The sequence below is a fragment of the Antechinus flavipes genome, chromosome 1 (assembly GCF_016432865.1).
Source record: "Antechinus flavipes isolate AdamAnt ecotype Samford, QLD, Australia chromosome 1, AdamAnt_v2, whole genome shotgun sequence".
Lineage (NCBI taxonomy): Eukaryota > Metazoa > Chordata > Mammalia > Dasyuromorphia > Dasyuridae > Antechinus > Antechinus flavipes.
In genome coordinates, this window is record NC_067398.1 from 646750580 (window position 1) to 646774747 (window position 24168).

The 24168-nt window shown below is 41.7% G+C and overlaps 2 protein-coding genes across 7 annotated transcripts in view; one reads left to right on the forward strand and one right to left on the reverse strand.

Annotated features, from left to right (window-relative positions):
* LOC127544537 (gasdermin-D-like) overlaps nt 1–11174 on the forward strand; it is a 28345-nt gene extending 17171 nt beyond the window's left edge. For both annotated transcript variants that reach the window (XM_051971216.1, XM_051971217.1), the window contains exons 6-11: nt 1663–1710; nt 2356–2385; nt 4208–4374; nt 5845–5989; nt 7969–8048; nt 8394–11174. In XM_051971216.1, the coding sequence (XP_051827176.1) occupies nt 1663–1710; nt 2356–2385; nt 4208–4374; nt 5845–5989; nt 7969–8048; nt 8394–8642 (719 nt within the window). In that variant the 3' untranslated portion in view covers nt 8643–11174. The remainder of the gene's footprint in view (nt 1–1662; nt 1711–2355; nt 2386–4207; nt 4375–5844; nt 5990–7968; nt 8049–8393) is intronic.
* Nucleotides 1–24168, reverse strand: part of MROH6 (maestro heat like repeat family member 6) — a 76667-nt gene that overhangs the window by 47370 nt on the left and 5129 nt on the right. For 2 of the 5 annotated variants that reach the window (XM_051971194.1, XM_051971192.1), the window contains exons 8-13: nt 23661–23804; nt 22865–23044; nt 22471–22626; nt 21843–21962; nt 20349–20451; nt 19212–19277 (exon numbers count right to left, since the gene is read on the reverse strand). In XM_051971194.1, the coding sequence (XP_051827154.1) occupies nt 19212–19277; nt 20349–20451; nt 21843–21962; nt 22471–22626; nt 22865–23044; nt 23661–23804 (769 nt within the window). Of the gene's footprint in view, nt 1–4337; nt 4431–17445; nt 18774–19211; nt 19278–20348; nt 20452–21842; nt 21963–22470; nt 22627–22864; nt 23045–23660; nt 23805–24168 lie in introns of those variants that run through there. The other 3 variants (XM_051971193.1, XM_051971191.1, XM_051971195.1) reach the window with 3 other exon arrangements.

Here is a 24168-nt window from a genome sequence, read left to right on the forward strand (position 1 = left end):
CTGATACATAAGAGGCATGTGACAAATATTCATTGATCAATTAATTGATAGTCAAAGTAGTAGGACCAACATCTGTTCCATTAGCATCATTTCAGGATCCCCATTTCCCAGTGAGACATCCCTAAGCATAACTTCAGGAAGCAACATAAGAGGAAAAAAATTCTAAATCAAGCTGTGACATCCAAATTATTTCCATTTTTGTACAAAATCCTAACAGGAATTTATTTCCTGCAATTACTCCTCCAGTCTCTTTCAGTCTTCATAATCTCATATTCAATCAATAGATATTTATCAAGCATAAAAATACTATGTGCCAGATATTGTGCTAAGTGCTGAGGATACAAAAAGAGACAAAAGCCTGTGGGATAAAATATGCAAACAAATGTATACAAAGGAAGCTATATAAAGGATAAATGGGGAATAATTAAGGGTTATCTAACTTGTTAAGGGTTTTCTATCCCTTTCAGGTATGGGATGCTGTCCAACTCTCAAATTGTGTGTCTGTGGTTTGCTCTTTGCTCTGAATCACTTGGAGTTTACACTCAGTCTCAGACACAAGACTTTAGAAAGTAACTTCTTATAGATGACTTCAGGAAAATCACTTAATGTCTATAAACCTTAGTTTCCTCAACTGTAAAATGAGGAAAACAGTACTTACTTCACAGGGTTCTGGTGAGAATTAAATGAGATAATATTTGTAAAAATGCTTGACTACAATACCGTAGAAGCATAATCAATGATTTCACCCTCCTCCTTTTGCTTCCTTCCTTTGCCATATTTGCCATTTTTAATTGCTCAAAAATATTCCATGATATTGACAAGCCACAATCTATTCCATCACTTCACAGTCTCCCTTGAGGCAATGGGTGGAAATCATATAGGAGTAGATAAGTATCTTAGAAAGTAAGGGAAATCTTCCTATTGGTCTAGGACTGATTCGTGAAGTGATGAGCTCCCCATCACTCAAAATATAGAAGCAAAGGCTTAATGACTACCGTCTGAATCCCTTTGTAGTGTGATGTTCTCCTTTAATTCCGTTCTTGGACATGTGATTGTTTCCCATTTTTAATGAAGTACCTCTAACTATTTTTGTGCAGACTGGCCTTTTCTTTCCCATTTTAATTATTACCTTCCTCCATCTAAGTCTTACTCTGATGTATCTTCAATGTGTTGTGGCAGCCCTGGCTTCTCGGTGAAGCTCCAACAGATCACTCTGACCTAGAGAATTTCTGAATATGGGCCCCAGGTATGTCTGTCACTTCAGAACAAGTCTAATTAAATGTGGAGGCTCCTGAGCCCCAGCAGGTTGGCCACCTCGCTTGTGCTCCATGATTGTAGAGAAAAGGGCCATCCCAGTGACATCATGAGTCCTTAAAGCACTAAGATAATATCAGCCTGAAGATAAAGGCCTTGGCCTTAGTTTATTTGTTAGTGAAATGAGCCGGCTGAACTGATTTGTCTCTAGATTTCTCTTCCAATACTAGTGATCCTGGCATTAAATCACCAGGTCAAACAGTCTAGCAACATTGGTTTGGAAGTTATTATGGAACAGAGCCAGATGACTTTCTAACAAAGCTACACTGCTGTATACCCTCCTATAACGGAACCCTGTACTTTTTCCCCTTTGGCTACAACAGAATTGATTTTTTTTTCTTTTTCTAGATGTTCTTTTACTTCCAGACAAGAAGCAGAAAACCTTCCCAGAGGAAAGTAAGTGACAAACTTAGTTCTCTTTCTAACCCCTGGTCCCAATGAACCCTTGACAGCTCTCAGTGTATGAGACCACTATCCAGGCAGCTCCTCAAGGAGACCCTTAATTTCCTAGAATTGAGAAACTACCCTCTCCAGCTTTGATTCAGCCTAGGCTTCTATGTAGGTGAGCTGTAGGGAAAACTAAGTATACTTTCACTCTGTAAGATGGAAGAGGTAGAATATAGGAGATAAGATCTAGCGGAGAGCTGTCCAGAACTGATGGCTGAGGTGGACCAGGGAGCAGGGGCGTTAGGAGCTGGTAAGAGCAGGGCTGCTTTAGGCTGTTGGTAAAATGGGGATCATAGCACTTCTAGCCCAGACTGCTCAGGGCTCCTTGATGATAAGGGAGATGGTTTATGACAAGTACTTTGCAAACTTTGAAGTCCTAGTGAGCTAGAAGCCAGCTGTTATTGCTGTGTCTCACACTGGCCCAACCAATCACCTGCTAGACCGCAGGTAAGTCACACGGGGATGGGAAGACAATCTGAGTCAGTGACCCACGAGGGATGGTGAAGTTGGGCATTTCTGTTCTGGGCTATGATTCCTAATGCATTTGGGGAAGTGTGGTCTTTGAAGACTGAAACAGATATTTTCTCTTTTCAGGAGGAGGATTTACACCCTGCATTGAATCAGGTTTGTGGCTTTTTTTTTTTTAAACATATTTTCACCTTCTCCATCTCTCCCAACTGAAACACAGAGATAGAAGTGATCAGAAATATTCTGAGACAGGATCCATGGCAGCCAGGGAGGGTCTCAGAGACGATCCTGCTTATAGTCCTCCTCACAATAGTCCCAGGGAGGGGGTCCTAGGGACTGTGGGTAGGTAAGGGGAGGAGGCTGGGCGGGACCCTGGCATGGGTAACCAGGTTCAAGCTTCTAGGGAACTTGCCTCATTGGGGCTCCAAGCTCTGTTAAGGACAGTATTTCTCTTGCCCTGCCAGTACTACATGTCAAGTGAGATAATATTTGTAAAATACTTAGTATAGACAATATAGTATAATAGTTCTTTACAAAAACACTCTTTGAGCTCACTAGATTTGTTATCAAACGGAATATGCTGATATATTCATATATATATATATATATATATATATACATGTTTTCATATGGAGGCAAGATGACCCCTTTATGCAGGTATATTCAAGGAGATGCTAGTCTAAGTAAAAACCGTAAATAAGAAATGTCATAAAACACTTTATCCAAAAGAGATGGGACTGAAAAAGGCTGGATCCATTGTGGGAGCAACCCCAGATGAGCAGCTTGGGGACTGTACCCTAATAAGGTAGATCTAATGGAAGATGTTTGAGAAGATAGGGGAAATAGTTACATGGGGTAAGGAAGTATAAATCACTTATCAGATTCCCTACTGGCATGAAAATTCACATGGGGTAAACAGATGACACGTGGGATCAACTGCACCTGAAGTCAGAAGATCTAAGTTCAATCTGGGCTAAGGCACTTACAAGCTGGGAAATCCTGGGCAGGTCACCTAATTTCTGACTGCCTCAGTTTCCCCATCTGTATAATGAAGATGATAATAGCACCTGCCTCCCAGGATTGTTGTGAGTAATAAGATATTTGTGAAGCATTTGCAAAGTGCTATTATTATGGTTAATCAGTGGAATGTGGCTATAGATGTAGTAAAGTATCAAAGAAATGATTATGCCTTCACCTAAATTACTGATAAAAAGGCTAAAAAATTGTCCACTCTTTGGGAAGTACTAGCTGACTCTTCAAATATGATTTCTTTTACTAGAAAGGAATGAAGAGAACATCATTTCACTTCCCTAGGCCTGAATTTGGAAGTAGGCATCTGGCTAGCTAGCTACCTTTCCTTATTGTGATGGATGAGATCTCAAACTTCTCCCTGGGTCCCTATAAAGTATGCAAAATTTTTCAGAGAAGGAAGCATGGGTGTGTCCCTGGGTTGAAGAGATTATAAAGCAGGGACCCTCTCCAACAGTTGGGGGAGGCTAAAGGCTTCCCAGGCAGGACCCCAGGGATGAAGGGCTTGAGAGTTGGATTTTTTAAATTTTTTTTTTATTATCATAATAATTTTTTATTGACAGAACCCATGCCAGGGTAATTTTTTACAGCATTATCCCTTGCACTCACTTCTGTTCCGATTTTTCCCCTCCCTACCCTCCACCCCCTCCCCCAGATGGCAAGCAGTACTATGCATGTTAAATATGTCACAGTATATCCTAGATATGATATATGTGTGCAGAACCGAACAGTTCTCTTGTTGCACAGGGAGAATTGGATTCAGAAGTTAAAAATAACCTGGGAAGAAAAACAAAAATGCAAACATTTTACATTCATTTCCCAGTGTTCTTTCTCTGGGTGTAGCTGCTTCTGTCCATCATTGATCAATTGAAACTGAGTTAGATCTTCTCTTTGTCAAAGAAGAGAGTTGGGGTTTGATCCCAACTATAGCTGTCCTCTTTTTTTCTAGATGTCTCCACAGTGAACATAGCTACAGAATTTGAGGAACTGCAGGATGAGGTGAAGGAAGAACGAAGCCTACTGACCATGCTGGACAAGAAGCTACGGCAGTGTCTGCTTCGGGATCTTCTGAGACTCCTCCAGAGTGAGCAGGATCTGCTGGACTTAGAAGGCATGGTGAGAGAGCCTGGAAGTCAGGGCAATGGAGGATCACAGAACTGGGGGCTAGGGTTCTGGGGTGAGAGAAGGCAAAAGGGAAGAGAAAGGGTTTTGAAGTAGAGCACCTGGCTTCATATATACTGTTTAATCACTTCTGCCAATTTGGGAAAGTCAACACATCTCTCTGGGCCTCAGTTTACCCATCTGTAAAATGAGGGGAGTGCTCAGAAATATAATTTCCACCATTTCTGAAAAATACTAATTAAAAACAAAAAGAAAAAAATTCTCTAAAACTTAGTAAATATGGAAGTTGAAGAAGGGAAAGAGAGAAACAGGGAAAACAAACTATTGCCATTTTATTTTTCCTGAACCTCTAAACCATCACATGAACCATGGTTTTCAGAATAGCTTGGAAAACCACAAAACTCAGAATTTTCTTCATTGATTTGAAATAATTCCACTAAAGACTGTATTGGTGAAGCACAAATATATTATGTAAGATTCTAAGAAGTCCCTCTGGTAAACACTCTGTCTTAACCTTATAGGACTTTTAATCTTCTGAAAGATTTCTAGCTCTACTATGACATCCATCAACTTCTTTCCTTTTTTTTTTTTCCTAAAAGTCATCTTAGTCACAAGGCAAAAGGACTTCATCAGAGCTGATAGGACTCTCTGGATCCTGTGCACATTTCCATGTACCCCCAGTATTTTCAGTACCCTTGTTCTATTTATCCCACATCAAAGGGCCTTGAATCACAGAATGTCAAAGTTGGAAGTAGCCTCAGATGTTATGTGGACCAAATTATTAATTTCATTAAATCACATTGCAACTTTACTAGTTAGTTTCTTTTTAAATTTTATTTTTTCAATTATTAAGTATTTATTTCTTTTTCCCTCTCATCTCCCCATGCCTACAAAATTAAAAGAATAGAAAAAAGGAAGAAAGAAAAGTTAAGGAAGAAGGGGAGAGAGAAAGGGATGAAGAAACCCTTTTTCACATAAGCACAATCAAACAAAAATAATATTTCCATATTGGTCAGATCCCAAAATGGATTTCTGACTCTGCACATTAGTCCATCATTCTAAGGGGCTGGCAGTGCTCTTCTTAATCAGTCTTCTGGAATCATGATTAAGAATATAATTGAAAGAGCTCTTCAGTCTTTCAAAAAAAGAGTCTTTATTATACTGATGTGACAAGATAAATTGTCTTTCTGATTCTATGTATTAGTTCACAGGAGTCTTCCCATCTCTTTGTAAAATCATCTTTTCCTTCATTTTGTACAGCATAGTACTATTCTATTACATTTATATACTGATGTAGCTCACTTTTCTCTGAGATTGCCTAATTGATTTCATTAAAACTGTTATCTTTACGAAGAAATTTAAAAATACATATATTCTGCATGGTATAAAGGGGGGAAAAAGGTCGGTTTGGGCAGAAGGATGTCACTGTCCCCATTCAGCTTTCTCCTCCTCTCTCCTCTCCAGCTAGAAAAGAGTTTGTTCAGTGGGGTTTCCCTGCCGAAGGCAGAAGGCATGACAGGCAACATCCTCAGTAACCTTCAGGACCGGAGTGGAAAACTTGTGGAGGAACTAGCAGGGGCATTCCTCTATCTCCTTGGAGCTCTGAGTGGTGAGAAAGATTGTGGGACCAGAGAGTGGAGGTGGGAAAGGAGACCCCAGGACACTAATACTCAGAAAGCAACACCTTTCAGCTTCTCTGTAAGAGGCCCTTGGGATTCTAGAGTGAGCTTTTCTTTAAAACAAAAACCCTTGAATCTTTTGTGCCTTTTTTCCCTCACACTGTCCCTATAAAATAGAAGGGAAACAGGGAGAAACAAAGGCTCAGAAGGGAAGTGACCAAAGCCATGTACCTCCACACTACACTGGCTTAGCTCATTCCTCTGATAACTAGCCCATCATCTCTCCTTCATATGCACTGACTCCTTATGAAAGGTCTTCATCAAGGAGAAGAAAGCTACAATCTCTCCCTGTTAAGTCCTTCCTTCCTGTATTCCCCAGGGAATTCCATAGTCCTCAGCCCAACCTCATTGATCCTACATGGTTCCTCATCAAAGATTTAATTAACACCTCTATGAAGGTAACAATCAGATCCCTGCTTCTAGTCCTAGTTTTTCCTCTGAGCTCTATTTCCCCATCACCAGCTTCCTGTTGGAACTCTTGACCTGGATATCCCATAGATATCTTAAACTCAGTAAGTCAAAAGCTGAATATTTCATTCACCCCAAAACCCACCCCCTCTTCCTAATTTCTCTATTTCTTACATTTTTCTTACTTTGAAATTAAATTTCCATTTGATTCCTGACTCCCTTGGCTCCAGGCTGCTGCGTTTGTCTCTAGTTAACCCTTCTTCCCCCATATTAAATCATTTTACGTGCTGGTAGGTTCTACCTCCACAACTTGCATCCATCCCCTTCTCACAACATTTCACCTCCATTCCTTTCTCACCATTCAGTGACTCTTCCTTTAAGTCCTCATGACCTCTCACCTGAACCACCTGACTAGCAATCTAATTACCTATCTCTGCCTCAGATGTCTCACCTTTCCCTTCCGTCCTACACACAGCTTTCAAAATGAGCTTTCTAAAACATAGATCTGACCTTGGAATTTTCTACACAATAAATTCCTTTGGCTCCCTATAATTTTTAAGATGAAATATAAAGTCCTCTGACATTCATTGCTCTTCACAACCTGGCACCCACTTACTATTCAAGCTCTATGACACATTACTCCCATTTACACACTCTACAATGCAGCCAAGTTCTATTTGCTACTGTTCTGCATACATGTTCCTCTGTCTCTCATCTCTCTGTATGTTGGCTCTTCCCTATGCTTGCATGTCACACTTCTTGGCATCCTTAGTGTCTTCCAAAACTTACTTCAAGGATCACCTCCTCTATGAAGCCATTCATGATCCTCACAATTGATAGAGATAAGCTACTTGAGAGCAAGATAACATTCCCTTTTTGCCTTTCTACCTCCAGCACCTAGCACAGTCTCACCATTAGTAAGGCATTGAAGAAAGGCTTGACTTTCCCTTACCATCCTCCCTTCTGCAACTCCTTAACTTTATGGGAGTCCCTCGATTTGCAATATTATAGGACCTAGAAAGACTTGACTGATGGAATCCTTCCTTCAACTGACCATTCCAGGCTTTATTCTTCATCACTGCCCTTTTCTCACACTCTGCATTCTTGCTCTTCCTTGTATACAGCATGGCTTCTCTGGCCCTTATAAAGCCTAGAAAATACCTACCTTCTCAACTCCTCTTCTTAGAATCCCTAGCTTCCTTCAGAGCTATGTTCCAGTAACCCCTTCTACATGAGGCCTTCTCTGCTTCCCCATGGCTATTTCTCTTCCTGAAAAAGACTTGGTACTTACCCTCTTTGATTTCTCAATATGCACTTACCCATGTCAGTGCTCTCAAGTAGTTTAGGTTGGGTGAGGGACATACTCACAGTATAAGCTATTTGAGAGCAGAGATCATTCCTTTTTTGCCTTTTTATCTCCAGCACTTAGCCCAGTCTAACCATTAGTAAAACATTTAAGAAAGACTTGACTAATTGACTGACTGATTTGATTTGTTCCCAGCTCTGAGTGAAATCCAGTATCAGATCCTGATCCAGTTGCTGAAGACAGAGGAAAAGATTCTGCCTCAGGAAGTAGACCTGGTAAGAAAAGCTGTTTACTTCTCAAAAATAAGCTGGGCAGCCACAACTTCTCAAAGCCTTGGAATGGGCAGTCTAGACTCTAGAGAATAATAAGAAATGGGGGAAATAGGAGCAATCTACATTGGGAGAGTCTCAATTATATGATTGACCTGCTCCTTTCTCTGCCCTGTTGTCCAGAACTCAATGGGATGAGTTCTGACCTCAGAGCATTTTTGGCCTCAAGGGGACAGCCTAGCAGTTCTCTAAGGACCCTGGTTTCTCAGGGGGCTTTCTCAGAACAACTAGAAAGTATCCTGTTCTCTTTCCCAAGAGGCTCTGGGTTCAGTCTGATCTTGTTTCCTATAGGTGAGAGAAATTCTGAAGAAAAACTTCAATGAGACCAAGGAGACGACTTTCTCCCTTCCTTCAGAGCTGCTGTCCTTTGCCAAGGACAAGAGGGAGGAATCCACCCTCATATTTGTCCTGTTGGAAGAGTGTGGATTGGAGATCTCAGGAAATAAATCCCAATTTACCTGGAACCCCAGTGCTCTGCACTCCCTTTGTGCAGTATATGGGAGTCTGGAGATGCTGCAAGCTCTCTCTAAAGGCTGCTGACCCAGCCCCCTTTCCCTGATCATTTGCTGTGTCAAGCTCCTGGAATCTACCCCCATTTTTCTAGATCTGAGGCCCAGCAAACTGTCCCCTGAGTTTGGCAGAGCATAATCCTTTGTATTTGCCCTCTGGATGCTTCCACCTTCTGGCAGAATCACACAATTATCATCTTGTTTTGACCAGCATCAGGGTTCTCTGAGCTCTGACAAGCACCAAACAAGTCCCCATGTTCTGGACAGAAAGTCCTGCTATGAATCAGCCTTGTCTCATTATTGCTGTTACCCCTCTTTGTCAGACCTACAGGTCACTGCATGCCTATAAATGTAAGTATCCATTCTGCCCACATAAAATAGTTCTCCTCACTCCTACATCTGTCTAGGTTCACCCCTTGACTACAAGCCATTTTGAAATTAAATTTCTATTTTATTTCTGACTCTCCTGGCTCCAATCTGCTGTGTTTGGCTCTAACCATCCAGAGGTTATAGGTTAGTTCCATCCAGCTGGCAGGTACCTCCGCCCCTAAGTCAGCTCCAGAACTAGTGGATTAGGAGACAGCCCTATTTCAAATGAAATTTGATCATGAAATTTGAATGTTGGGCCTTCCTCTGTGATAAGAGTACCCATTCACACCCAAAAGGAATCCCCAGTGTGATGACTAGACAAGTGGTCATCCAGCCTCCACTTCAAGACCAAATTGCAGGGAAGCATCCCAAGGCAACTCATTTCCCTTTGGGGCCGATTTGATTATTCCCAAGTGTTTGTTTTTCCCCTCACATCAAGCCTTACTTAAACTACCTATTTGCAGTCTTTGTCCACTGCTCTCAGATTTGCTCTTATAGGTCTAGAACAAGTGTAATCCCTTCTCTGCAGCTCTATAAATATTTGTACTTAACTGTGAGATCACATTTCCTCCACCTGGTGCTCATACGACATGGACCCAAGGCCCTTTTTCCCTTGTGATTGCTCTTCTCTGCATGTTGTCCAGTTCATCAGTGCTCTGAACCAGATGAAATGTGACCAGAGCAGAGGTGGAACTATCCCCTCCCTCTTCCTAGAAGTCAGACCCCTCTTGATGCAGCCCAAGATGGCTTTGGCTTTTGAATGGTCTCCTCACTCTACTCATTGAGCTGGCAGACCAAGAAAACCTGCTGCTCTATGACCTTGTTTTGATATCTCATAAAGAGGTTAGCTTCCATCTGGCCAAGGTAATTTTTAAGTTCTTTTCTTCAGTATGGTTTTGGACCTGTTTTCCCAAGCTATTAGTTCTCTTTTCATATCTTTCTTTCCCTAGCTCTTGCATTTTCCCCTATTTTTTCCTCTATTGCTCTCATTTGATTTTTTTAAATTACACTTTAACTCTTTAAAAAAAAAATTAAGAATTCCTGTCAGAATAGTATTCAAGTTGCATTTTTTTGAGACTTTCTTGAAGATATTTTCAAGTCATTCTCTTCTGCATTTGACAAATATTTCCCTATCTACATAATAATCCTTTGCAGTAGAATTCTCTTTTTAGTTTTCTTATACCATTAGATTATACCATTAGATTAGATCGTGGGCAGGGGAAGTCTCTTTGTATCCCCATTGTTTAGCACACTACCTGTCACATAGTAGGTATTTTAAAAATTTTGATTATTTAATAAAAGCTAGATGACTTAACTTTCAACTCCCATCTCTTTCAATTTCAAAATTAGCTTGTATCATCTTTATATGAACAATAATGTGTGTCTACCTTTTTAGAATGCAAAGTGCAAGGGCAAAAATGGTTTTCTTTTTATCTTTGTATACCAATGCTTAGCAAGTGTCCTGGAATATAATAAAAGCTGTTGACGGATTGTTAGCTTCCCTGGGCATCAGTTTCCTTATCTGTAAAATCAAAGAGTAGACAAGATTATTTCTTGGTTTCCTTTCACTGTAAGTCTACGATCCTTGTTTCAATTGACATCATTTTAATTTTCTGAGAAACATAGAGAATTTGGATGAAATAGTATCAAAATAAAATAACTGCTACAATTCCTAGTTTGTTTTTTCAAATACAAAGGGGTGAATTTAGGCCAGAAAATTATGCATTTCATGAAATGCCACTGAAGGGAGAGGGAAACTATTTCTTTTACTGAAGTTGTGTTCCCATTAAGAAACTATTTCCTTTTGATCTGTGATCCCTTTTGGAATCTCAGCCCCATCTGGGGAAGGCATATCCCCCCAGATAAGTTAATTTTTGGGAATGTCAGAGCCTTTAATTTAATTAGAAATCCTGGTCAAAAAGCACCCCTTTGAAATGTTGTTAATTCTATTAGGAGATCTGGGCTGGAAACTGAAAAGCATCTAAACCTGGGAACCTGAGTCCTGAAGTCTCAAGACTCGTTTAAAAAGGCAGTTTCTGGACTTACTCTTTATAGCTCAGCTGCTAAGACTCTCTGCTGAGAAGGCATTCTCAGCACCAGATTTCATTTCCTTAATAGGATTCTGCCACTATAGAAGTCACTCTTTTAGTAAACTGGTTTCTAGCCAACAATAAACTTTCATTTTGCCAATTAATGATTTGGGAATGAGTGAATTCTTTCACTTTAAATCTGCAGCTGATTAAAAGGGGATTTTAACAACTCTCTTATTGCCACTAACCTCATCACCAACAGGAATCGAGGGGATACAAACCTCATCATTATGACATCACCAAAGACATTCATGGCTAGAAAAAGAGGTAGGCAAATCATACATGGCAAGGACAAAAAAGTTCCGGGCTTACAGAGGCTGTCTATGAAAAGAGGCAAAAAAAGGGAACTTTAGCGTGTAGATTTGTTCCCTTAGGGAAAATGAAAAAAAACATGAATAAAAAACTTAATGGGTAAAAGATACATATTCTTCAGATGTTATAAATCACTGGTTAGTCCATGTGTGTGTGCATGTGTTCCACAGACCTTGGATTTCATTAGTGTAAGTAGATGATGCTGAGAAACTTTCTCAGAATTACAGATCACCGACACAGAGAGGGTATAAGTAGCTTCAGCAGGACCAGCAATGACAACTTGTGGCCAAAAGGGGGCACAAGAGTTACCAAAGAAATGTGTGATTGGTAAATGAAGTGAGCTGGTGATGGAGTTGAAAGGAAAGGATGTGAGAAGGGAGGTGAGAGTGCTGCAGAGTTAGCCATAAAATATCACAATCACTCGGCCTGTCAGATAAGATTTATTATGCCAAGACATGCTAAGTGCTTAGGAATAGGGAGGAAAAGGAAGAAAAAAAAAAAGCCCCTGCTGTCAAAGAGCTCCCTCTCTAAGTGGGACAACAGCATGCAAGCAACTATGTACAAATGATCACAAACTGAACAAACTGGGGATAGTCTCTTCCTCAAATTCATTCTCTAACTTCATTAGTCCAGTAATCTGCAACTCACTTACACAATGTCCTTATTACTTGGCTCAAGACTTTACTTTTGGCCATTAGTCTGCCCATTTTAAGGACAGACAACAGTTTTCTAAGATCTCTTTCATATTCCTATCTCTTGATTGCCTGAATATATTATAAAGCCTACTGTGGAAATATAGTACCGGGATTCCTCCTTTTTCCTCTATGCTTTTATTATCTTCTCTTCCTTTGGATAACTTATATCAAACAAAGAACAAACAACTAGATAATTTGTATCTTGGTCCCTCAAAGCTCTCGCAATTGTTTCTATGCTTCCAGCATGGAGATCCTCTATAAACATTGAATCCAATCTGGATGTCTTGCTATCTTATCATCATTTCTAATTGTTTATAAGCATATCCAGGACTTCAGTATTAAGGTCAAGTTGACCTTGAAGAAAAAAACAATTTATTAAAATTATTTTTGCCTATCTTTTTCATTTTTCTTCTGTTTATTAGTTCTTTTATTTTCATCTTTGATTGTTCTTGGAAGAATTGCTAAGTAAGATATCTTGCCACACTTTCCTTAAACTTATTTTACTCTGCACTCATTCTTTCTGTTTTATGAGATAACAATGCTTATAATTATCTATCATCCTTCTTTGTAAAATTTCACAAATAGGGGCAGCTAGGGGGCGCAGTGGATAGAGCACCAGCCCTGAAGTCAGGAGGATCTGAGTTCAAATTTAACCTCAGACACTTAACACTTCCTAGCTGTGTGACCCTGGGCAAGTCCTTAACCCCATTTGCCTCAGCCAAAAAAAAAAAAAAAATTCACAAATACTTTTTATTCTAACCTGGTGTGATAATTGGCAGCTCTCTCTCTCTGGTAAGTGAATCTTATGCTTGATGATTAAGATCCTTTCTAGGCTTTTTTGGTCTCCCTATTATATCAGTTAACTTACATTGATTAGTAAATAGATAGAACTACTACCACAAAACAACTGAAAATTAATATTATGAAATTACAAGAGCAATGAGAAGATTTAAAAGAATGTTACTAAAGGGAGGGCTGTGAGAAGCAAGGGGTGCTCACAAGCTTAATACTTGGAAGGGGGGGAAAGGGGAAAGAAGGGAGGAAAGCATAAACCGGGGATAACAAGATGGCAAGTAATACAGAATTGGTCATTCTAACCATAAACGTGAACGGGGTAAACTCCCCCATAAAGAGGAAGCGGTTAGCAGAATGGATTAAAAGCCAGAATCCTACAATATGTTGTTTACAGGAAACACACCTGAAGCGGGGAGATACATGCAGGTTAAAGGTAAAAGGTTGGAGCAAAATCTACTATGCTTCAGGTGAAGTCAAAAAAGCAGGGGTAGCCATCCTGATCTCAGATCAAGCTAAAGCAAAAATTGACCTAATTAAAAGAGATAAGGAAGGACACTATATCTTGCTAAAGGGCAGCATGGATAATGAAGCACTATCTATATTAAACATATATGCACCAAGTGGTGTAGCATCTAAATTCTTAAAAGAGAAACTAAGAGAGCTGCAAGAAGAAATAGACAGTAAAACTATAATAGTGGGAGATCTTAACCTTGCACTCTCAGAATTAGATAAATCAAACCACAAAATAAATAAGAAAGAAGTCAAAGAGGTAAATAGAATACTAGAAAAGTTAAATATGATAGATCTTTGGAGAAAATGTAATGGAGACAGAAAGGAATACACTTTCTTTTCAGCAGTTCATGGAACCTATACAAAAATTGACCATATATTAGGACATAAAAACCTCAAACTCAAATGTAGTAAGGCAGAAATAGTAAATGCATCCTTTTCAGACCACGATGCAATGAAAATTACATTCAACAAAAAAGCAGGGGGAAGTAGACCAAAAATAATTGGAAACTAAATAATCTCATACTAAAGAATGATTGGGTGAAACAGCAAATCATAGACATAATTATTAACTTCACCCAAGAAAACGATAATAATGAGACATCATACCAAAATGTATGGGATGCAGCCAAAGCGGTAATAAGGGGAAATTTCATATCTCTAGAGGCCTATTTGTATAAAATAGAGAAAGAGAAGGTCAATGAATTGGGTTTGCAATTAAAAATGCTAGAAAAGGAACAAATTAAAAACCCCCAGTCAAACACTAAACTTGAAATTCTAAAAGTAAAAGGTGAGATCAATAAAATTGAAAGTAAAAAAACTATTGAATTGATTAATAAAACTAAGAGTTGGTTCTATGAAAAAACCAACAAAATAGACAAAACCTTAGTAAATCTGATTAAAAAAAGGAAAGAGGAAAATCAAATTGTTAGTCTTAAAAATGAAAAGGGAGAACTCACCACTAATGAAGAGGAAATTAGAGCAATAATTAGGAGTTACTTTGCCCAACTTTATGCCAATAAAAGAATGTTACTGAAAATGAGTATAAGGAGGAAGACAAATGAAGTAGATGGTAATTCCATTTCCTTAGATCCTCCCAGATACATATCATCTGTGTCCAGATATCGGACATAGCATTTTCACTTTTTGATCTGATTTTTCTTGTGTAGCAAGATAATTGTATAAATAGGTATACACATATTGGATTTAACATGTTTTTAAGATGTTTGACATATTTTAGATTACTTGCTATCTAGGGGAAAGGGTGGGGAGAAAGAGGGGAAAATTTGGAACACAAGACTTTGCAAGAATCAATGTTGAAAAGTTATCCATGCATATGTTTTGAAAATAAAAAACTTTAATTTAAAAAAATATTGTTGGAACTGAACTTTTAGCAAGAAGCTGCTCATTTCCATTCAAAGACTTTTAAGCAAACTATTTCCCCTTGAATAGGAATCCCCTTTGCCCATCTGCAAGCTCCTATGGTTTAATCCTATTTCACAATCATATTTTGTGTAAGGGCAGAGCTAAAGACTGACTCGAAGAAGAACATCATGGAGGCATTAGGAAAAGGATGAAAAGCCTGGATGGTAGAAATAAGATATTACAGAAACCTTTCACTCAAGGCAAAAGTGAAGATACTGCTTTACTGATAATAGAGACTCCAAAAAGAAAGTCTTGACAGCTCCTGATTCTAACTCCATTGTTGGACAGCCTAAAGCCAGGAAGGGTGTGATGAAACAGTTTGGTTCCTCATGGCAAGATTGCCGTGGAGGGAACCAACAACAGGTTTCTTCTAACAACAGCTTCTAGTTGTTTTAGTTCAGAATGAGATGGGACTCTCACTTTTTTCTACAGCTTCATGATCTACAAAGCACAGCGACTACTGTCTCCATTTTACAAAAAAGGCATCAGAGAGGGAAAGTAACAAAAGTCACATTATCTGAACAGTTAATGGCTTCTTGAGAAGTCCAAATATTATTTTATCTTTCCACATAATATAGTAAATATATTTTAAACTATAATGTGGGGGATGGAGGGAGGAAGGGGAAAAGTCAGAACAGAAGTGAGTGCAAGAGATAATGTTGTAAAAAATTATCCAGGCATGGGCTCTGTCAATAAAAAGTTTTAATTATTTTTAAAAAAACTATAATTTTTTTAAATTTTTTTTTATAATGGGAGTAGAGAAGTTGAGAAATTAGTGGGAATTAGTGGGAAATTAGACATAAAAGTTACCTCAGGTATAAGGGGAAATTTTGACTTTCTTAGCCTCTCTCTCACAAATGTCCAATGTACTCCCTGCCTAATTTCACACACAGAATCAAAATCCTCATTAACTGAAAAATAATTGCTCCTGATTTCCTGAACTTAATAATTTTTTCATATTTTTCCAAACTCTCTTTAGTTCACCCACTAAGATCTTTAATGCAATGAATGAATGAAAAATTAGTCATTAAGCACAATGTGTGAGGCACTAAGTGGCAAGAATTGGGGATACATCTGAAGGAAGTGGATTTCTTCAACAAAGAGATCTAACTCAGTTTCAATTGATCAATGATGGACAGAAGCAGCTACACCCAAAGAAAGAACACTGGGAAATTGTGGTGTTCTTCTTCTTTTGTATAATATGATGGTTCTCTGGGAGCAGGTTTCTTTGGGAGGTTTTCTGACGGCAGCCTTAATTTCAGTTCAAAGTAATAATCACCTCAAATACAGCCAGCTGATAAAATCCAAACGTTTATTTTCTCCTTCCAAGTCTTGTCTCTTTCTTTGGGCCTGGTCAGCTTTTTTACAGGACTCTCTCCCTCCTTGGTTCCAAGAGCTCTTGCAGCTTGTCTTTTGCCTCTGCCAGCTTCTTCCTCTAGCTCAACTCCAACTCAATCTCCTCCACTGACTGACTGACTGACTGACTGAAGCTCTTTTTATGCTCTTTTAAAGGTGTAAACTCAAAGATTGACTCCTTCTCTGAAAGTGGGATTATGGGAGGTGTGAATTTGGATATCTCATACTGAACCCTGAAATCTCCCAAACGTGTGAACTAATGTGTGAGCTAATGTGTAAACTCTCAAAGGTGCAAACCCAAGCACTTGAGCATTGCTTCCATAACTTCCAGTAAGTTATTACCTTATATCAAATTCTGGCTCATAACAGGAAATGAATGTACTGCTTACATTTTTGTTTTTCTTCCCGGGTTATTTATACCTTCTGAATCCAATTCTTCCTGTGCAACAAGAGAAATGTTCGGTTCTGCACACATATATTGTATCTAGGATATACTGTAATCTATTTAACATGTATAGGACTGCTTGCCATGGGGGGGGGGGGAGGAGGGGAAGGAGGGAAGGAGGGGAAAAATCGGAACAGAAGTGAGTGCAAGGGATAATGCTGTAAAAAATTACCCAGGCATGGGTTCTGTTAATAAAAAGTTATAATTATGAAAAAAAAAAAAAGAATTGGGGATAAAAATACAAAAGTGGGCCACCACCAATCCCTGCTCTCCAAGAGTTTATATTTTATAGGGGAAGACATCACAAGTAAGGGAATGGTGGCCACAACAGGATGTTTTGATCTAAGAAGGTACAAGGTTGGTAAAGGAATAATGGGGTAGGCAAATGATACTTTTTTGGGAAGAAGTAGCTATAGATCTAACAATAGGTTCCTAGAACAATAGATTCATCCAAGAAGTGGAAAGTTGGGGGAATGAGTGTAGTATAGAAGGGAGGAGGCAGCAGGGATATATTTGCCAAACAGCAGGGTGGAAAATGGCCACAGAGAAAAGGCACTTTCAGGTGTACAAATCATTCTCAATTCAGGAGAATACCTGACCCTAAACCCATAGTCTCTTACTCATTTTGTATACTTTTCTATTCTTCATTCATTCAACAGACATCAATTCATCAGCTAATAATAATAAAAGTCACAACTCATATTGCTATCTCTTTTAAGATTCACAGGGTGCTTTCCTCACAACAATCCCATGAGTTAGAAAATACAAGTATTCTTCTCATTTTACATGTTTAGTGCTGGAGTAAAGCGTTGGGGACAAAAATGAATAAGATGGAGCTCCTGCCCTCAAAGAACTTATAGTTTAATAAGTAAGGCACATTAGCAGAGAAATAAAACACATCTAAATACCATCAATCAGTACATCAAAAGAGTCTGTCTATAAAGTGCTAGATCAAAGGGAAAGATAGCTTGCCTCATGTTTGTGATCCTGTGCTTGGCTCATGCTGGGAGTCCTCTATAGTCTCCACTTGGGCTCTGCCTGATAATCCCAGGCTAAGGGAGACTGTTATTTATTAGGGATGGGAGCTCTCATTTTTTTCTACAGTTTCATGATCCACAAAGCACTTTCCTCCCAATAACTCTGCATCCAAGAGGCAGTGACTACTGTCTCCATTTTACAAAAAAGGCATCAGAGAGAGTAACAAAAGTCACATTGTTAGGGTAGAACTGGGACTAGAACACTGGTTTTTCTCCTTCCTCTCAATCTCTATCATGTCCTACAGAGCACTTTTGAAGGGAGTAGGACAGAGGACAAGAATTGGAATACAGGCAATATTGAGGGGGTAGGATATGAGGGAGCATTTGGCTTCCCTCTGGTATCTTCCTGTCCTTGCTTCCAGTATTCTCTTCAGTAAGGAGAGAGGAGACATGCTCATGCATATACTTTGGGATCCCTACTTCTCAGGGCCAGATGAGAATCCCCCATCAGTCAAAAAGACACAAATGGACACAAGAGAAACCTCTCCATCTGAATGGGAGGTAGGCAGGGAGAGGGAATGCCCACTTCTCCAGAGAGGGTTTGACTCATACATCTTGGACCACAGCTAGATGCATTAAGGGGTAATGGATTCCTGATTTACATGATCTTGTGGGGTCAGGAAATAACAATAAGAAAGTCTGTGAGACACCCCTAAATCAGCTATAACCATTCTAAAGATGACACATCAAAGAGGAAAGTGTCCAGGGGCTCTGCTCTTCCACCAGGAATGTCCAGGCAGATATACCTGGGAAGTTTCCCTTTATGAAGTGTTAAAAGAATCCATCTTCACGCCTGGGGTGTGAATACCTAGGAAAGGTCCAGGCAAGAACAAGGGACCTGGCTTCTTTGGCTGAACAAGTGTTCTTCAAAAGAGAAGGAGGAGACAACTCAAGAAGGTGCCCCACATCCCCAGAGGCCAGCCCGGCTCCTAGGCTTGAAGGGGCTGTCCTCATAGACTGGTCTCTCCCGATCTTGGTGGTGGGCCCAGCAGCACAACAGCTGCCAAGGGGAGAAGCTACCCCGACGGGGAGAGTCCTGGTCCCGGCACACTAGCCGCACTTGGTGCATGGTGATGTGGGAAACATCTCGAATGCAAGGCTCAGCATCCCACTGCATTTCCCCAAGGTCTGCAGTAGGAAAGTAGGAGGGAAGGAGGGATGTTAGATCCCCGGAAGGTCCAGATCCTCAGCTTTCCTCCTACCCAATCAGTCTTCCTGCTACTCTAAGCTGACCTGCTTTCTCCACTTTCCTTCCTTGTTTGGAAATCACTTCTCCAGGAAAATTTGTATGTAATCACAACTCACTCCAGTCATCTCAACCATCCTCTCTACTCCCAGAATTTATTTCAATGTAGATCTTCTATCCATCTGAATGTGTATCCTACATGTCCCCCTCAGACAGAGGGCTCCCAAAGGGCTGTCATACACGCCCCATGGCAAAAGCAGGCCATTCTGCTCTGTACACTGTCTTTTTACACCCAAGAATCACTCTGACACATTCTCATTGCTTTAATAATAAACCACCCACACCATGAGCCCCAAATACGCCTAGCATTCCCTTCCTACCGTGCAGTAGTGAGTCTACCAGGCCAGGGTTGACACAGTCAGGGTCCATGTGATGAATCAGAAACCCTGAAACCAAAGAATTTGGATCATCAGTCCCAACTTTGCCACTTTCAGCTCTGAATGTGACCAACTTTTGACAAAAGTCTCTGGGGATATGCCTTTTCTCAAGAAAGGAGAGAAACTCACAGAAATGAAACATAATTCCACTGAAGAAGAAAAGGAGTGCTGTCTAAATCCATCTAACTTGCTGACAAAGACATTAAAAAAAAAATCACACCAAACGAGAGGGTTTGGAGAGGCTGCAGGAATGGTACAAGAAGGATGGACATTGATGAGATTTCTGTAGGTGTAGAAGATCAGAAAGAAGGCAGGTAACCAAGGATGAATATACAAAGATGGCGTGGATAGTGTTAGGGGAAATAAAGCTAGTGAAAAATGCCAAGGACAACAAAAGGGCCTTTTAAAAAAAAATCTATATTAGGGACAAAAGAAAAATTAAAAAAAGAGGCAGATCAGTTGCTCAAAGTGATTGAAACAGTGATAGTAGGCAGTGGGGAAAGAGAAGAACTAACCAACTCTTTTTGCTTCAGAATTCTCAGCCAAGGAAATGGCTGGCAGACTAGGAAGGACTATAGGAGAAAAAAAAAAAAGTTAATTGGGAATTGAAACCTAAATGAGGAGATAGAGAACACCTATGATGCCAAATCTCCAGGCCCCAGTGAATTATATTAGCCTCAAAGAAGAGATATGAAAAGATAACTCCCCTCATTCTTTAGCAGAAATGAGAAACCATATGGGGTGGGATACTACATATGACTTCAGATTTTTTTAATATGTTGTTTAGTTTTGTGAAACTTTTTTTCCTTTATTTTTTCTTACTTTATCATAAGGGATGGTGTTCTGGAAAGAAAGGATGAACAAGGAATATAATAGAAATGTATTAATAATTAACAGAAAAATAAATAGAAAAAATTTTTAAGGGAAAAAAACTCATGTGGCAATATGCTTGAGAACAGATGGTTCTGCTAAAAGGATTCACAGTAAGCTCCCAGTCAAGCCCCAGCTACAGAAAATAGAGTTGAGCCAGGACCCCTAGCTCTATAGCTTCTGTGGCTTCTGTGACTAGCTAGAGCTTACCTATGAACATGGCTGCCACCCGTCGAATAGGAACATGGGGACTCCTCAAGTAGCCCTGGGCCTGGCTCAAGAAGTCTGAGGCGCGGCCAGGGTACCACTGCACCTGAGGACAAAGGGAGGCAAGGTATGAATTGGGATATATGTCTCAGTGCAGCATGGGAAAAGTGCATGGGCACTCGGGGAAGAACATAAATGACCATGGAAAAAGTTTGCTTCCTGCTTCCTCCTGGTGGTTGTTAAGGGTGACCTGCTCTGCTGAAAGAGATTATTCACCAGAATGGCTAACCTGACGACAATGCATTGTCTTTACTGCAAGAGACTCTCTCATAGGGAGTCTACCACTGAAAGTTTCTAGTCTTAAGAGTTGCCTATGCCTGGAGAGACTTACACGAACTGATGCTGAGTGAAATGAGCAGGACCAGGAGATCATTATATACTTCAACAACAATACTGTATGACGGTCAGTTCTGATGGACCAGGCCATCTTCAGCAATGAGATGAATCAAATCAGTTCCAAAGGAGCAGTAATGAACCGAACCAGCTACACCCAGAGAAAGAATTCTGGGAGATGACTATGAACCATTACATTGAATTCCCAACCCCTCTATTTTCTCCTGCCTGCATTTTGGATTTCCTTCACAGGCTAATTGTACAATATTTCAGAGTCCAATTCTTTTTATACAGCAAAATAACAGTTTGGTCATGTATACTTATTGTGTATCTAATTTATACTTTAATATATTTAACATCTACTGGTCATCTTTCTATCTAGGGGAGAGGGTGGGGGGAAGGAGGGGAAAAATTGGAACAAAAGGTTTGGCAGTTGTCAATGCTGTAAAATTACCCACGCATATAACTTGTAAATAAAAAGCTATTTTAAAAAAAGGGTTGCCTATGGAGATTGAATGTAAATCAATACATACGATATTTTTTCTTTTTTTTTTGCTTTTTCTTGTTTTTTTTTCCTCTCTTGTAGTTTTTCCTTTCTGTTCTGATTTCTTTCCCAACATTATTCATAAAGAAATGTGTATTTTTAAAAAGTTAATGTATATGTATAACCAGAAAAAAAGAAAAAAATTTTAAAGGAGGAAGAAAGGAGTTGCCTAGAATCTTAATAAGTGGTCACAAATTGCCATGGTCACACAGTCAGTATATGACAGAGGTAAGACTTCAATCTAGGGCCTCTTAATTCTGAATGTGACTCTCTCTTCCCAGAAAAGCCAAACGGCTCCATCTCTATGAGTCCCTAAGGATGGTCAGCTGTAAGGAGAGACACTGTCACTGGCGAGAGGGACTGTAAATTTTACCTACCAGGAATCCAAAGGGGAACGCTGGCTGGCTAACCTGCTGTTTCTACTAGTTTATATTTGAAGCTGGGAACATAAGTGTCTGTGGAGGCGTTAGGGGAAGGAAATAGGAACTAATTTTTTGAGGGGGAGACCTTCAGTCACGGTGCTGGCTTTCTCCACTACCCCTGCAGGATCCCCCACTGACCAGGCGTCTGCAGGTGCGACTGAGAGCTTCCGGGCTGTCATAGTGAACCATGGCTGAGATCTCCTCCAAGAGCCTCCAGCGAAGGAAGCGGTCACAACGAGCTAACGTCCACTCGGCACTCTAGAAGGAAAGGGCCAAATGGGAGCTTAGGGTATAGTCTGGACATGGGGAGTTACACTTTCTTCCCCATTATTGAGAGGACATGGGAGATCTCTGGGGGTTGGGGGAGAGGAGGGAACGGGGACAGGACCCCAACCCTCCCAGTATTGGAGGCAGGACCTTTTCCTAGAGCTATCTTAAACAGCCTTCTGATCCCCTCGCTCTGGCGGGAGCCAGGGGAAAGAAGGAAGACTGGGGGGCAACGGGGGAAGGAAGGGGATCCAGGGTAACAGGAAGTAAGTTTGTTTTGGTCATTGTGATCCTCAGATCCTAAAAGGCTGGGGGTAAATTGTTGATTATGAACTCTGAAGAATTAGGGGGAAAGTGCCCGTACTGCGGTCTCATCAAGGGAGGATGGAAAAACCCGGAGCTCCGGGACAACAAGGGGGTCCTGGATCGGAGGATCCGAGATAGAGGCAGGAGAAGAGAAGGGACAAATAGCGAGGAGGGGGGTTGGGGCATCCCAGACCTCAGCAGCATCCAGGCTCGGGTCTTGCAGGCGCAGCAACAGGGTCACGAGGCTGCCCAGCACCAGCTCCCGCACCGCCCTCGTGCGCCTCGGGGAGCAACGACCCACCAGGGTGCCCAGAAGCCCAATAGCGGAGGCACGGACAGAATCCTGGTCCTGGAAGGAGGGAAAAGATGGAGCTGGAGGGAAGGTGGGGCGGGGCGGGGCGGGACTTACATTGGCTGTGCTCGTGGCTGAAGGGGCGGGGATTCAGGGGCGGGGCGGGGATTCAGGGGGCGGAGATTCAGGGCGGAGATTCAGGGGCGGGGCAGGAGAGCGGGACAAACTGAGGGTGAAAAAGGGAAGGAGGCGGGACCCGCCCACGGCTCCCTCCACCCGCCCCTCGCCCCCTCACGTGGTCCAGCAGAGGCCTCAGGCGCGAGCCCAGGCTGCTGCATTGCGCGCTCACGCGCGCCCGAGCTCTGGGCCTCAGCAGGAGCCTCCGGAGCGCGCCCAGGGCCGCCCCCACCAGCCGTATGTCGGCTTCGCCAAGCGCTCCCAGCAGAGCCCGGAGCAGCGTCCCCACGTGCCGCGCCTGCGCAGAACCAGGGACGTCAGGGATGTCCCCCGGCCTTCCCTCCCACCCGATCACTCCGCCCCCCCACCCCGGTGCTGGTGGCGGCTTTTGGTTCTCAGTTCTCCATCCTCACCCAGCCCGGGGCGCTGCAGAAAAGCCACTCGAAGCTAATACGCCCCCGAGGGTAATAAAGACCTTAGCCCTCACAGAGGGTGTTTCAAATAGTTTTTTTATTTAATCCTGACCGTCGTCATTCATTTCGAAATTTATATCTCTTTCCCCTGCGTTTGTCCCTTACGTTGTTTGTTTCAGGTTGGCATTAAAATGGCTTCAGATAAACCCCGACATAGATTTGCCCCAAATTTTGAAGAATTGAGAATTGACTGTTTCATTGTTCCCCACCCTCAACCCCTACGACCAGGTTCTCTGGGAACTGACCCGGTTTCTTCCTGCACTCAGTCCCCACGTGGAGCACCCCACAGGCGGGCCAGCCCCTCCCCCCAGGGCACCCCATGGGTAGTCTAGCTCCTCCCCAGGGCATCCCAGGGTGGGCCAGCCCCTCCCCCCACCCCAAAGCGGGCCAGCTCCCCCCCCTAGGGCACCTCCACAGCCGACCAGAATCCCAAGGGCTCACCTTTCTGCGGTTCAGGGCCAGGTGGCCCAGCCCCAGGAGGCCAAGCCAGCGCACGGTGGGCTCGGGGTCTGCTTGCCAAGCAGTCAGACGCTGTACAATGGCTTCGTCTCTCAGTAGTCTCGCCGTGGGCTGACTCTGAAGAAGCTGAGGAGTTGGAATAGGGGTGATTCAGGCAATAGGGCTCCTCTAGGTGGGGGGGAGACCCTGTCAGGCCGGGGTCATAAATGGGGAAGACCCTCTTCACCGCCATTTTCCCCAACATGTCTGCATTCCAGAGAGGATCCCAGCCAGCAGACTATATCATCAGTAGTTCACATAGGAAGAACTGAGGCCCGGAGAAGGAAAGTTATTTGCTCAAGATCCCCCAGCCCCTCAGGACCAGCGCGGGCTCAGAACCCAGCTTTCTGACACCCAAGGAGGCTCTGCCCACCACACAATCCTGGAGGAGCAGGGCAGGGGGATCAAGGAAAAGCCTCCGGGCTCTGTGGCTCCCTCTTACTCCAGGAGC